The 12,803-nt window shown below is 38.4% G+C and overlaps 1 protein-coding gene across 4 annotated transcripts in view; it reads left to right on the forward strand.

Annotated features, from left to right (window-relative positions):
• tmem64 (transmembrane protein 64) overlaps nt 1–12,803 on the forward strand; it is a 79,188-nt gene that overhangs the window by 51,643 nt on the left and 14,742 nt on the right. The window contains exons 3-4 of one of the 4 annotated variants that reach the window (XM_059978820.1): nt 3,510–3,615; nt 4,796–4,934. The exons of 1 other annotated variant lie outside the window; for it this stretch is intronic. In XM_059978820.1, coding sequence (XP_059834803.1) covers nt 3,510–3,575 — 66 coding nt within the window. In that variant the 3' untranslated portion in view covers nt 3,576–3,615; nt 4,796–4,934. Of the gene's footprint in view, nt 1–3,509; nt 3,616–4,795; nt 12,046–12,803 lie in introns of those variants that run through there. 2 more of the 4 variants (XM_059978827.1, XM_059978813.1) reach the window with 2 other exon arrangements.

Below are 12,803 nucleotides of genomic sequence, written 5' to 3' on the forward strand. Positions count from 1 at the left end.
GGCAGGTCTTTTATGCCTTGTGCCTTACCTGCCCTTCAGCCCTAATATTTCTTAATTTATCTTCCCTAAACATAATCTCCTAGTTTTCCTTTGACCTTTAATGTTCCTGGCACAGTTTCTGAGGGACACACTTTTTTTCTTTTATAAGACCTGTTATCTTTCCTGCCTTAACATTTCCCTTCCTCTTGTGTACCAGTTTGAAGCTTTCCTTATTTCAGTCTTTATGTTAACCCCCTGGTCTCTTCTAAAATGGAAATTGGTCCCAGTATTCCCCAAATTGGATTCACTCTTTCCACTCTTTCCCTTCAGCTATGTGTTCATCTCCTTTATTTGTATATTCCTATGATGACTTGCATGTTAATCGGGTAGTAATCCAGGGACTATAACCCTCTAAGTTTTCAGGTACTTTCGAAACTGCATTTGTCTGCATTTACTTATAGAACATAGAACAGTACAGCACATTATTGGTCCTTTGGCCCACAATGTTGTGCCGACCCTCAATCCCTGCCTCCCATATAACCCCCACACCTTAAATTCCTCCAAATACCTGTCTAGTAGTCTCTTAAACTTCACTAGTCTATCTGCCTCCACCATTGACTCAGGCAGTGCATCCCATGCACCAACCACTCTCTGAGTGAAAAACCTTCCTCTAATATCCCCCTTGAACTTCCCTCCCCTTACCTTAAAGCCATATCCTCTTGTACTGAGCAGTGGTGCCCTGGGGAAGAGGCGCTGGCTGTCCACTCTGTCTATTCCTCTTAATATCTTGTACACCTCTATCATGTCTCCTCTCATCCTCCTCTCCAAAGAGTAAAGCCCTAGCTCCCTTAATCTCTGATCATAATCCATACTCTCTAAACCAGGCAGCATCCTGGTAAGTCTTCTTTATACCCTTTCCAATGCTTCCACATCCTTCCTATAATGAGGCGACCAGAACTGGACACAGTACTCCAAGTGTGGCCTAACTAGAGTTTTATAGAGCTGCAACATTACATCGCGTCTCTTAAACTCTCCCTCAACTTATGAAAGCTAACACCCCATAAACTTTCTTAACTGCCCTATCTATCTGTGAGGCAACTTTCAGGGATCTGTGGACATGTACCCCCAGATCCCTCTGCTCCTCCACACTACCAAGTATCCTGCCATTTACTTTGTACTCTGCCTTGGAGTTTGTCCTTCCAAAATGTACCACCTCACTCTTCTCCGGGTTGAACTCCATCTGCCTCTTCTCAGCCCACTTCTGCATCCTATCAATGTCTCTCTGCAATCTTCGACAATCCTCTACACTATCTACAAACCACCAACCTTTGTGTCGTCTGCAAACTTCCCAACCCACCCTTCTACCCCCACATCCAGGTTGTTAATAAAAATCACAAAAAGTAGAGGTCCCAGATCAGATCCTTGTGGGGCACCACTAGTCACAACCCTCCAATCTGAATGTACTCCCTCCACCACGACCCTCTGCCTTCTGCAGGCAAGCCAATTCTGAATCCATCTGGCCAAACTTCCCTGGATCCCGTGCCTTGTGAGTTTCTGAATAAGCCTACCATGTGGAACCTTGTCAAATGCTTTACTAAAATCCATGTAGATCACATCCACTGCACTACCCTCATCTATATGCCTGGTCACCTCCTCAAAGAACTCTTATCAGGCTTGTTAGGCACGATCTGCCCTTCACAAAGCCATGCTGACTGTCCCTGATCAGACCATGATTCTCTAAATGCCCATAGATCCTATCTCTAAGAATCTTTTCCAACAGCTTTCCCACCACAGAAGTAAGGCTCACTGGACTATAATTACTTGGACTATCCCTACTACCTTTTTTGAACAAGAATGCAACATTCGCCTCCCTCCAATCCTCCCGTACCATTCCCGTGGACAACGCGGACATAAAGATCCTAGCCAGAGGCTCAGCAAACTCTTCCCTTGCCTCGTGGAGCAGCCTGGGGAATATTCCGTCAGGCCCCGGGGACTTGTTCCATCATTAACCATGACTGGATCATAACATAATAATCATCTAAGCTGATTTTGGCATAAGGGGGCTAACATATTTGGGAACCTCCTATTCTATTCAAACCCCTTTATCTTTCATTTTATATTTTCTTTCAATACTCTTTGAACAGGTGCCTCTGTCATGTTGTTAACAGACCTGCTATCTTATCAATGAATTTTGTCTTCATCTTTCCAGTTAGAAATGTACAATTGGATAGTATCAGTGACTAGATTCTCAAACTTTTTGTCATTTGTGTTCCCATAGGTCGTTGGTAACGATAATTATGTACCTGACTTGATGTATTCAGAATGATCCCTATTACAAACAATTCAGACAGTTCTCTCATTGTCTCCAGTTTGCACTCCAGCTCAAAGATTAGCCTAGCAAGGATGAAGTCTGAGACCACTCCAGATGTCCAGACCTGAACATCAACAGTTTTATTGTTCATAGACCCCATGTTACAATCCTGACACAGCACTCTGCAATCCAAATCATTAATGTAGCTGGCAATGTAGTTGATATGGTTAGTCAGTTTGTGGATGACACCAAAACTGTTGAGAAAGTGTATGGCGTAGAAGGTTATTTAAGATTAAAATGCGACCAACAGAGGAAAGTGGGCAAAAGAATGGAGTGGATGATGACAATATATAAAAGTTGGCACTTTGGCCAGTTAAACCTGGCCTGTGCTTGCCAGTAAATGACAGGGTGATGGAGAGTGCTGTAGAACAGAGGGATCTTGGGGTCTTAGTACATAGTTCTTTGAGAGTGTAGATTGGATGGTGAAGAAGGCATTTGGCATATTTGCTTTCATCGATCAGAACACTGAGTACATGAGATAGGACGACATGTTACAACTTTCCAAGTCATTGGTGAGAATACACTGGGGTACAGTATCATGTGCACTGCTAGTCATCCAGCTAGAAGGAGGATGTCATTAATCTGCAAAGGGTGCAGAAGAGATGCGCAAGGCTGTTGCTGGGGCTGGAGAGCTTGAGATATCAGAAGAAACTGGGATTGCCTTTTCTGATTGCTTTTTCATTTAAGAGACCCTAGAGCAACTTCTTCCATACCGAAGGTGGGCAGTAAGTGGAATGAACTGTCAGAGGCAAGTGCAATTACAACATTTAAAGGACATTTAGACAGATAAATACATAGGAAAGATTTAAAGTAGGGGTTCCCAATCTAGGGTCTGTGGACCCCTCAGTTAATGGTGGGGGCCAATGTATAAAGAAATTTGGGAACACCCGATTTAAAGGGATATGAGCCAAGTATAGACAATAGGACTCATTCAGGTACACTACTTGGTTGTATGGATGAGTTGAGCTGAGTGGCCTGTTTCCATGTTCTGTAACTCTTTTGTCGAAATTCCAGTTATTTTCTCCTCCTTTAAAATTTACCCCATAAAGGCATCTTTTTGATCACAGTAGAGGTTTGTTTCTTGTTTTTGAAGACTTTCACTATGCACACCCTAAATGCAAATTGCCTGTTTTGACTGATTTTATTTTTTCATTTAAAGATGCAGCATGGAATAGGCCTTTCAACAAGTGCCACCAGCTACCCACCTATCTTAACCACAGCCTAATCACAGAACAATCTACAGTTGCCAATTAACATGCTAACGGGTACGTCTTTGGACTGTAGGAGGAAACAGGAGCACCCAGAGGAAATCTACACATTCCATGGAGATGACATACAAACTCTTTACATAGGACGCTGAGATTGATTTTGATCTCTGAAGCCCCGAACTGTAATAGCACAAGCTAACTGCTGTGCTACTGTAGCACCATGATTTGATACCACAGGAGTGGAACCCAGTGTGGTCTTCTGCTGCTGTAGTCCATCCACTTCAAGGTTCAACGTGTTGTGCATTCAGAGAGACCCTTCTGCACACCACTGTTGTAACATATAGCTGTTTTTTTTGGGGTTTTTTGCACTATTCTCTGTTAACTCCAGAGATTGTTGTGTGTGAAAATCCAAGGGGGCCAGCAGTTTCTGAGGCAAGACAGCCCTGCCTGGCACCATTGTTGGATTCTGATGTTTTAATTCTAGCTTCTTTTCTGAGGTTAGAAAGAGGCACAAAACCTGTCACTTAATGATTGTCTTATTAAACATTGATAGAAGAAAGGAAAGTTGAAATGGGAGAGTGATTGAGGTCTGCTATGCAAAAGAAGCTAGAAAAGCTCTAAATGACTAAGATGGCACTGGTCTTGTCAGCTCAAGTTCCATTCAAATATGTAGATAACAGTTAGCCAATGAGATACTCCCTATTCAAATAATGCAATACCAAGAGTAGCTTCCAGAATCCCACCAATATAACCATTGGGGACACTGCATTTGCATATACAAACTGTGACCACCAGGAGACTCACTGAATGACTGAATATACACATTATAATCTCTAGGAGGCATGTTAAACTGTTACATGCGGAAAAGAGCTACTTAAAATACAAGCAGATAATTAATTGTTAAATTGCAAAGAAAATAACTATTAAGCAGTTGAATACAACACCAACAGTAATTCCATGGTCAGTCAATTAGATCCTATTTCTTACCCATTCTGATGTTTGGTCTGAACAACAACTGCCGCTCTCAACTATGCATGTTTTTATGTATTGAATTGCTGCCACATGACCTGTGGATTAGTTATTTGCATCAATGACCAGGTGCACCTAATAAAGTGGCCACTGAGTGCATTTTGATATTGAATTGATTACATGGAAAGTTTACAAATGTAATTGCTGTAGAAGTACAAACAGTAAATTATGTATTAATCCAGATGGTTTTTGCTTTCTTTTGGTACAGATATGCATCAGTGTTGGATTGATGTTTTATGTTGTGCACAGGGCACACACTGAATTGGATGCAGCCATTCTAGCCTGCCAGATGGAGCTGAAGACTTCGTTGATCAAAGGTGGTCACCCAAATGGAGCCAGCTTGACATTCTGTAATAAGAGGACTTCAGCACTGACAAGTGGCGGAATTAATATTGTGTGAATGAAAATTGTACACATGGAAGTGTAAACCTGTCAGTACTAATTTAGGTTGTTAGAGGCTAATGCCTAAGTGTTATACTTCAGTAGGTATGGCTTCACACAACTGCTTTAACAGTGCAGAAAGTAAAAGAATGGTATTGATACCTAAAATAGAAAGATTCTAATGAAAACCATTCATGGTGGAGTATAGTTGCTGGAAAAAACAAGTGAGAGATCATCTTGATAAAAAAAAATCAAAAATAGTAATAAATTGGTAACTGAACCCCATATTCTGTTCAGCTGTCATTTTTTTTGAGTTGTGTAAGGATACAGGATTTAACAACTGGCTTTCTCACTAAAGAGGTAAGGAAATTTGCCTCTGGTCTCTTGGACTGTTGTTAATGGAAGTCATTTTCCAAACCAAAATTATGCAAAGTGGTGTAGTTTTGGAAGTGCAAAATTTTGCACTCTTGTACACTTGGCATTGCAGTGTATCGAGTAACGTGGTCTCTCACAGATGCCTGAGTGTCAAAGGGGAGGAGAAAAGAACAAAAATGCTTTGTAGATCTGGAGAATGAAATGAACTGTAAAAGGATGCATAGATTACAACAATAGACTTTAACTTCACTACATTATCATCCTCCTAGGCTACCCTTTTTGATTGATTCCTCTTTGGTGGGTTCTGAGGATAATGTGCAACCTACAGAATCTGCCAAAGGTACTAGAAGGTAAAGCACTTCTACCATTTTTCTTGAGCATCTGTTCTTGATGTTATTCTAAATGCTTTTTCTCTATTTTAAGTGACATGGGCAGGGATTCCAAGAGTTGGTGAAGCTGTTACAGTTTCAAATTCTTAAAACTCCTCTTCAGTTTGTTTAGTTTTGTTTTGATAAGGCAGAGCTCATATACCTCTGTGTTGGAATCTGGTGTTGATCATGCGAACAATGTGGCCTGTCATTAAAGCAACACAAATGTAAGCAGACCCTCAATGTTGCTGTTGTTGACTGGGAGAGGACTGTGACATTGGTTTGCTTCTTCTGCCAATATACTTGATGAATTTTAAGGCAGTGTTGGATGATGCCTCTTCACGCTGTGGCTTAGAAAGATGTAGGAAACAGGAATCACTACTACCTGTTAGACTAACCATAGTGCCACATTTGAGAACTGATCTTCTCAGGTGGCCAAAAGCTGTGCTCATGCACTAAAGGCCAAGATATATTAAGTCACTCATGTGTACCTTTGCTGATAGCTGACTCCCTGATGAATAGTCCATTTTTTTCCAGCATAGCGAAACTTTATTGTCAGAGAGCAAAATAGTTCAGGAAGGATATGCTGATAGAGGACCTTTGCTTTAAAGATGAATGAACCAAGTTATCATTCTTTGCAACTCATGCATTATATCTTGAAATGGTAATTGTTACCTGTCCACAATCATGTATTTCAATATATTCTCTCAATCAATCATAACCAACTCTCCTCATGCCTTGATTGGTGCCTTAGCTCAGGTTTACGCCCTAGTTTTGTATTGAAATAGATTATTTTAAAAATTACTGACAACCCTTCATATCACCATCACTCTTTTCCAAGACCCCTTATAATAACAAGTTTTATCAATTAATGCTTTTTATTCCACAACACAAGATCTAAGATGAACTTTCCCAATTAGTTTCTCAACATGCTGATCTAGAAAAGTATCTCTTATAAATTCCATTAATTTGTCTTCCACCTTATTACAGCAAATCTGATTTGATGTGTTTGCGTTTCAGTTATAAAATGTCCCATGCTTATTGCATTACCTGTCACATGCACCTCTAATTTCCTGATTTACGACACGTGCAATATCACAACTACTATTTCATCATTACAGCTACATTTTTCTATTTCTTAACTTGGCCCAAATCGATTTCAGTTTGCATCACGATCTGTCAGCGAAGATCTTTTCTCACCACTGAGATGATCTCCATTTTTAATTGTATCGCAAGTTTACCCTTTAGCCTTGCAACTTCTATATGACAGAAACCTTGGGTATTTAATTTCAAATTTTGGTCACTCTGCAGCCAAGCTTCCATTGAGACAAAGTCATCATATATCCATGTTTATTTTGATTTAAGCCATTAATTCATTTATATAGTTGCAACAGCTCCAAGTATTCAGATATTGTATCTTTAATTTTATTACTTTAATAGCTTCCCCGCTGCTCAAATTTGTTTTTGCAGCATAATTTGCTTACTATTCTGAAGTTTCCTTCCAGCTTTATTTCTCTCCTTTAGACCTTCCTATCTCCCTGCTAAGCAAACACTCCAAGTAATTGGGAAAGCTAACAAATTTATCACCTTTGGCTGGGAGAATTGAATGCAAAAGTATGCTTTAGTTATATAGAGCTTGGTGGGAACGCAATTGGAGTGCTGTATTTTTAATGAGTCTCCTCATTTAAGGATGCGAATGTGCTACAAGTTTGGAGAAAGTTTTCTACATTCGTCTCTGGAATGGATGGGTTGTCTTGTGAGGAATAGCAACATAGAGCATGCTTGCATTTGTTGGAATTTAGACGATTGAGAGGAACCTTGATAGAATATGTAGATGTAAGGATGTTTCATTTAGTGAGTGAATTTAGATCTGTTTAAAATAAGAAGTTGCCCATTTAAGGTTGGATGGATGAAATATTTTCTGAGAATCATCTGTTTGGAACTCTTCCCAAAGGGCATTGGAATCTGTGCCTTTAAATATTTTTTTAAGGTAGAAGTAGATTTACTAAGCAACAAAAATGGATGGGTTGAAAGGAATGCATTGTTAAAATTGCATCAGATTAGCTATGATCTTTTTAAATTATGCAGCACGTCTAATGAGGTCATCTGATGACTCCTGTTGCTAATTAATGATTTCTATTATAGATTTATTTTTTATGGTTTCTCAGTCAGGCCGTGAAATAATTTATCAAATACCACTCTCTGGATCAGGAGTATTGCTATAAGGTCTTGTGCTTTTCTTGGAAAATTCTGATTATAACAAAATAATGCTTCAAGATTTTTAGGATGAGGATTCCTCCAAAATTAATATCTTCTGCTATCTTTTTGCATCTAGGAGCATGAAGTTACTTAGAAGCAGCAACTTGCATTTGCTGACCCTTCAGGGTCATACTTGGCCTGATCTGTTGTTGTTAAGGTTGGACCATATGCACTAATGACCATAGCATGTTGGTTTTGTGCTAGGGCCAGAAGCAAGTGTCACTTTTCCCACGGGGGGAGTCACTCGGACTAGATTGTTCTTAGCAGCAAAAACCATTCTGTTGAAGATAGTGCTCCCTTTTCTGTTTGCCCTACTTAAGCTGTGCTTTGAGCTGGTTATTTCCTGTCCATTATGTTTCACCTCAAGTTGGTGACATCATTGTAAAGCATGAAATATCTTTGGTCACGGAAAAAGGAGCAACATTTGGATCATCACTGGTAATGTTGTCCATAATGTTCAGAATCTATTGAGAGTGAAGGTTACCTGACTATGATATTTTAGTGTGGGATGGTCACTGCATACCAACAGACTGGATTTAACAGATGGAGATCTTGATCTGCGGTTACTAGCTCCAAAATCTTAGGCAAGGCTCTTTTGCAAGAATTATAGCACTGTTATTAGGTGAAAGTGTGTACAAGTGCCTGTCAGTGTGTGTTCACATGGAGGCAGGCTCACACAAAGATGTCCTTGCCCATTGCCAACTCCTTACTTTCTTTTCTACCTATTCCTTGAGCCCTTTGTCTCTGAATTTCCTTACATTCCATGTCCACAGCCCTGTAATCTTCTCCCTCTCAATCCGTCTTTCTCTTTCACCTAGTCACTAGGGTCTCTACATTTCTTGAACTCGCTTCCCTTCTACCACTTTCCTGTAACCCACTACTCTAACTACTCCCTGTGTATCTTCTCCCATGTCCAATAGTCCCCCATCACTCTTCAGCCCTATCAAGCAATCAAAGTATCTTTCTTGAGATTGGTTAAACTTTGCACATTGTTTTGCTGACCAAGTAAGCTCCATCTTTAAATTTATTTCTATAATTGAATTGCATCTTTCTAAATGAGGAGTAGCCCAAATGACCATGGTACATGGAACATGCACTTTAGTTATATATACAGTATTTTAATATTATACTATAGATTCCTAAAGGTTGGCAACAGCAATGATCTCTAAGTACAAGTTCACATTGTTATTCAACTGTTGAAGCAGTTATTATTGAATTAGGTTAATATACTATTTTCTAAATAAATTATTCTGCACAATGTAGTTAACATATTAGTCTAGAGACATTTATCTATTAATGGTTATCCATTTGAACCAGATCGGAGTGGGAACATGATACACGTGATCATTCTCCCTCCTGTTCATCAAAACAAAAAAATAAAAATGCAATCACAAAGTAATGTTTTTTTTTGACCTATGCCAGTTTGCATGGGTTCAAGATGTACCATGCATTTTCAAAAGTGTGTGTGTGTTTGTGAGCAGGTGAATGGTTTTGAAGCTTGCCTAAAACTAATGAGTTGTACATGTTAATTTCCTAAAGCTTTTTGTTACTGTACTATGTGAATGTTTTAGTAGTAAGGGGTTAATTTTGATGTATTAATCACCATATCTTGTAAGTATAATCCCTTCATTATGAAAGAGGTCTGCCAATTCTCAGCGGCATGTCCACTTCTGCAAGGATGCTTGTACCCAGCATTTGAAATTAGTTGTTGAAATACTAATACATCAAAACTAGATTCTTGTTGCCAAAAAAATCTTCACACAAGTAGACAGTGAAATTTGAAAAAAAAAAATCCTGTCCATAAGAAGCTAATTACTTGACGGGCCAACTATTTTCCTCAAATGGGTTTTCAGATATCGTGTGATGTTTGAAGTTTTGTTTAAATTGACAGGATGGGAAATATTTCATGTTAGTTTTGCATCCCATATGAGACAAAATACAGGTAATGGCTCATTTTAGTTTCAGAACCATTACTTTAAACAGCAAATTTAATACCAAATGTGTTAATGAATGCCATATTAAATATCAGATGCTACAAGTTTTCTGAACAGATACTTCAAATAAAGGTTTTTTTTTGTTGCTCTGGGTCAGGCTGTTTCTCCTGGTGGTGATTTAATAGCCACTTTATTTACAGTTCATAATGTAATGATATTTTTATGTTGAAACATATTTTCAGTTTACAACTACCATTAGTACTTTTTATTATAACTTGGATGCATAATGGGTATTGGAATTGATAAGCATGCTATTCTAGCTCAATTAGCTGCACATGAATTTATTTTTATTTGACATGTACATTACATTTGGCAATTGAACCATTCAGAGTTTTTTCAAAATTTACTCAGGATTGTGTGGCAAAACTAAACAGTGGTAGTGAATGCCTGAAGTAAAATGTACTGTGTAGTTGCGAAAATATATTTTAGGAATAACTTGAATCCTGTTATAATGGGCATTCTGGATTTGTATCATTCTGATCTGAATTGCGATAAGAGAGTAAAACATATATCTGGTTATGCTTTGTAAATTGGGGGTGCAGATGTCATCAGTTAAGTAAATTTGAAAACCATGTATTAAGTGTATGCTTTTTCAAAATGTTCTTAAAATCTTATTTTGCATTTGAACCAGATCATCAATAAGCTAATCAATGAGGTATACATCCTCTCTAAAGAATGTTTAGTTGTATTAAGTTTTAAAAAAGCACACTATAAAGAAATATATTTTTACCTAGTTTCCTGTTTGCCTCTATCAGTGAAACGGGTATGGAACCAATATAGCTGAGAATTTGAAATGTTGATTACATGTTTTTTTATTGTAAACAAATGTAAATTATAGCTGTGACTTCTCTTAATAAACAAAGTTGAATTTATGCAAAAAGTTATCTAACTTTTGAGTGGCAATCTCACTATGATGGACAATTTGATGTATGTAAATTGAATCACCATTTATATTTGTTGGAAAAGTATTAAGGTTTTAAAATTTGAATTCTGCTTGCTGAAACCTTCGTATATTGGTGCAAGGCAATAATGTTTAATAGTGAAAATATAATGTATGCAGTATATAGAGTTTCCAATAATCAGCTGCAGACAGTTGCTTGATAAATTTGTAGAAGTGTCATCTTAGTTGTTTAAAGTTTTGTGTGAATAACTTGCATCAAGGCTTTGATACTTATGAACTTTACATTCACAATGCCAGTATGGAATCACAAGAATAAAAAGCATATAGAAGTTTAAATTGTATTATATATTCTAAATAGTGGTTCCAATTCCATAATGTTTCTCAAATGGCAGTTTCAATACTCCCCTTATTGTTATGACTTGTTTTTTGTGCTCCATGAACTTCTCCAGATTGAAGTTCTGCTCCAGAGGTAGATAGTAAAAAAAATCTAGGCTGAAAATCTAGTACTTGGAGGTGCCCTCTTTGAATAAACCAAAAGTGATCCTAGACAATATAAGGTGGCTGTGTTTGAACATAGGACATAGAATAGTACAGGCCCTTCAGCCCACAATGTTGTGCCGACCCTTAAACCCTGCCTCCCATATAACCCCCCCCCCCCCCACCATAAATTCCTCCATATACCTGTCTAGCAGTCTCTCAAATTTCACTAGTGTTTCTGCCTCCACCACTGACTCAGGCAGTGCATTCCACGCACCAACCACTCTGAGTAAAAAACCTTCTTATAATATCCCTCTTGAACTTCCCTCCCCTTACCTTAAAGCCATGTCCTCTTGTATTGTTTGGCAGTTCTATGTAACTGCTATGTGTTTTGCTTTACTTATTACAATAGTGGATAACCTTCAAAAGATTCTTCAATGACTAAAGAACTTTGGCATGTCCTGAGATTCTGAAAGGTGTATAAGTGCAAGTTTTCTTTCTTCCCTACCTCTTTACACCCTTCAACACAAACTGACCCCATTGTATCATTGCTCTAGGTGTCTAAAACTTTGTGTCAAAACAATTGCATTACTATGCACTAAAATTGAAATTTTTGTTTACTATGAAGTGCATTTTTTCAGCTGTATTGATGTCAAAATTTTAAAATGTACTATAGCTGTTTTAATAAATGACTTGAAAGTGAGATGCTATCGTCGTCATCTTCTGAAGCAAATGCCATTGGTCATGTTACCCCTTCCAGTTTAGTAAGACCATAAGACATGGGAGCAGAATTGGGCCATTTGGCCTATTGAGTCTACTCCACTATTTTATCAGGCTGATTCAGTTTCCTTTTTAACTGTATTTTTTCCTGTGCCTTCTCTATAACCTTTCACATCCTCACAAATCAACCTATCAACCTCTGCCTTAAATGCACCCAGAGACCTGGCCTATGGCAATGAATTCCATGGATTCACCAACCTCTGCCTAAAAAAAATTCCTCCTCATCTCTATTCCAAATGGACATCCCTCTATTTTGAGGCTGTGCTCTCTGGTCCTCAGCTCCCCACGATAGGAAACACCCTCTTCATATCCACTTTATCTAGGTCTTCTAATATTTGATAGGTTTCAATGAGACCCAACATTCTTATAAATTACTGAGTACAGGCCCAGTACTTTCAATCACTGTTCATATTATAACGCTTTCCTTCCCAGAAAGTTTCTCATGAACTGTCTGAACTCTCTCCCATCTCAGCAGAGCCTTTCTTGTGTATGTGGCCCAAAATTGCTCACAAAGCTCCAAGTGAGGCCTCACTAGTGCCTTATACAACTTCAGCATTATATCTTTGCTTTTATATTGTAGTCCTCTTGAAATTAATACTAACATTGCTTTCACCTTCCTCAGCAGATTCAACTTGCAAAGCAAGATTTGGGGAATCCTGCATGAGAACTCCCAAATCCCTT

This window comes from Hypanus sabinus, chromosome 1 (assembly GCF_030144855.1).
Source record: "Hypanus sabinus isolate sHypSab1 chromosome 1, sHypSab1.hap1, whole genome shotgun sequence".
NCBI classification, from domain to species: domain Eukaryota; kingdom Metazoa; phylum Chordata; class Chondrichthyes; order Myliobatiformes; family Dasyatidae; genus Hypanus; species Hypanus sabinus.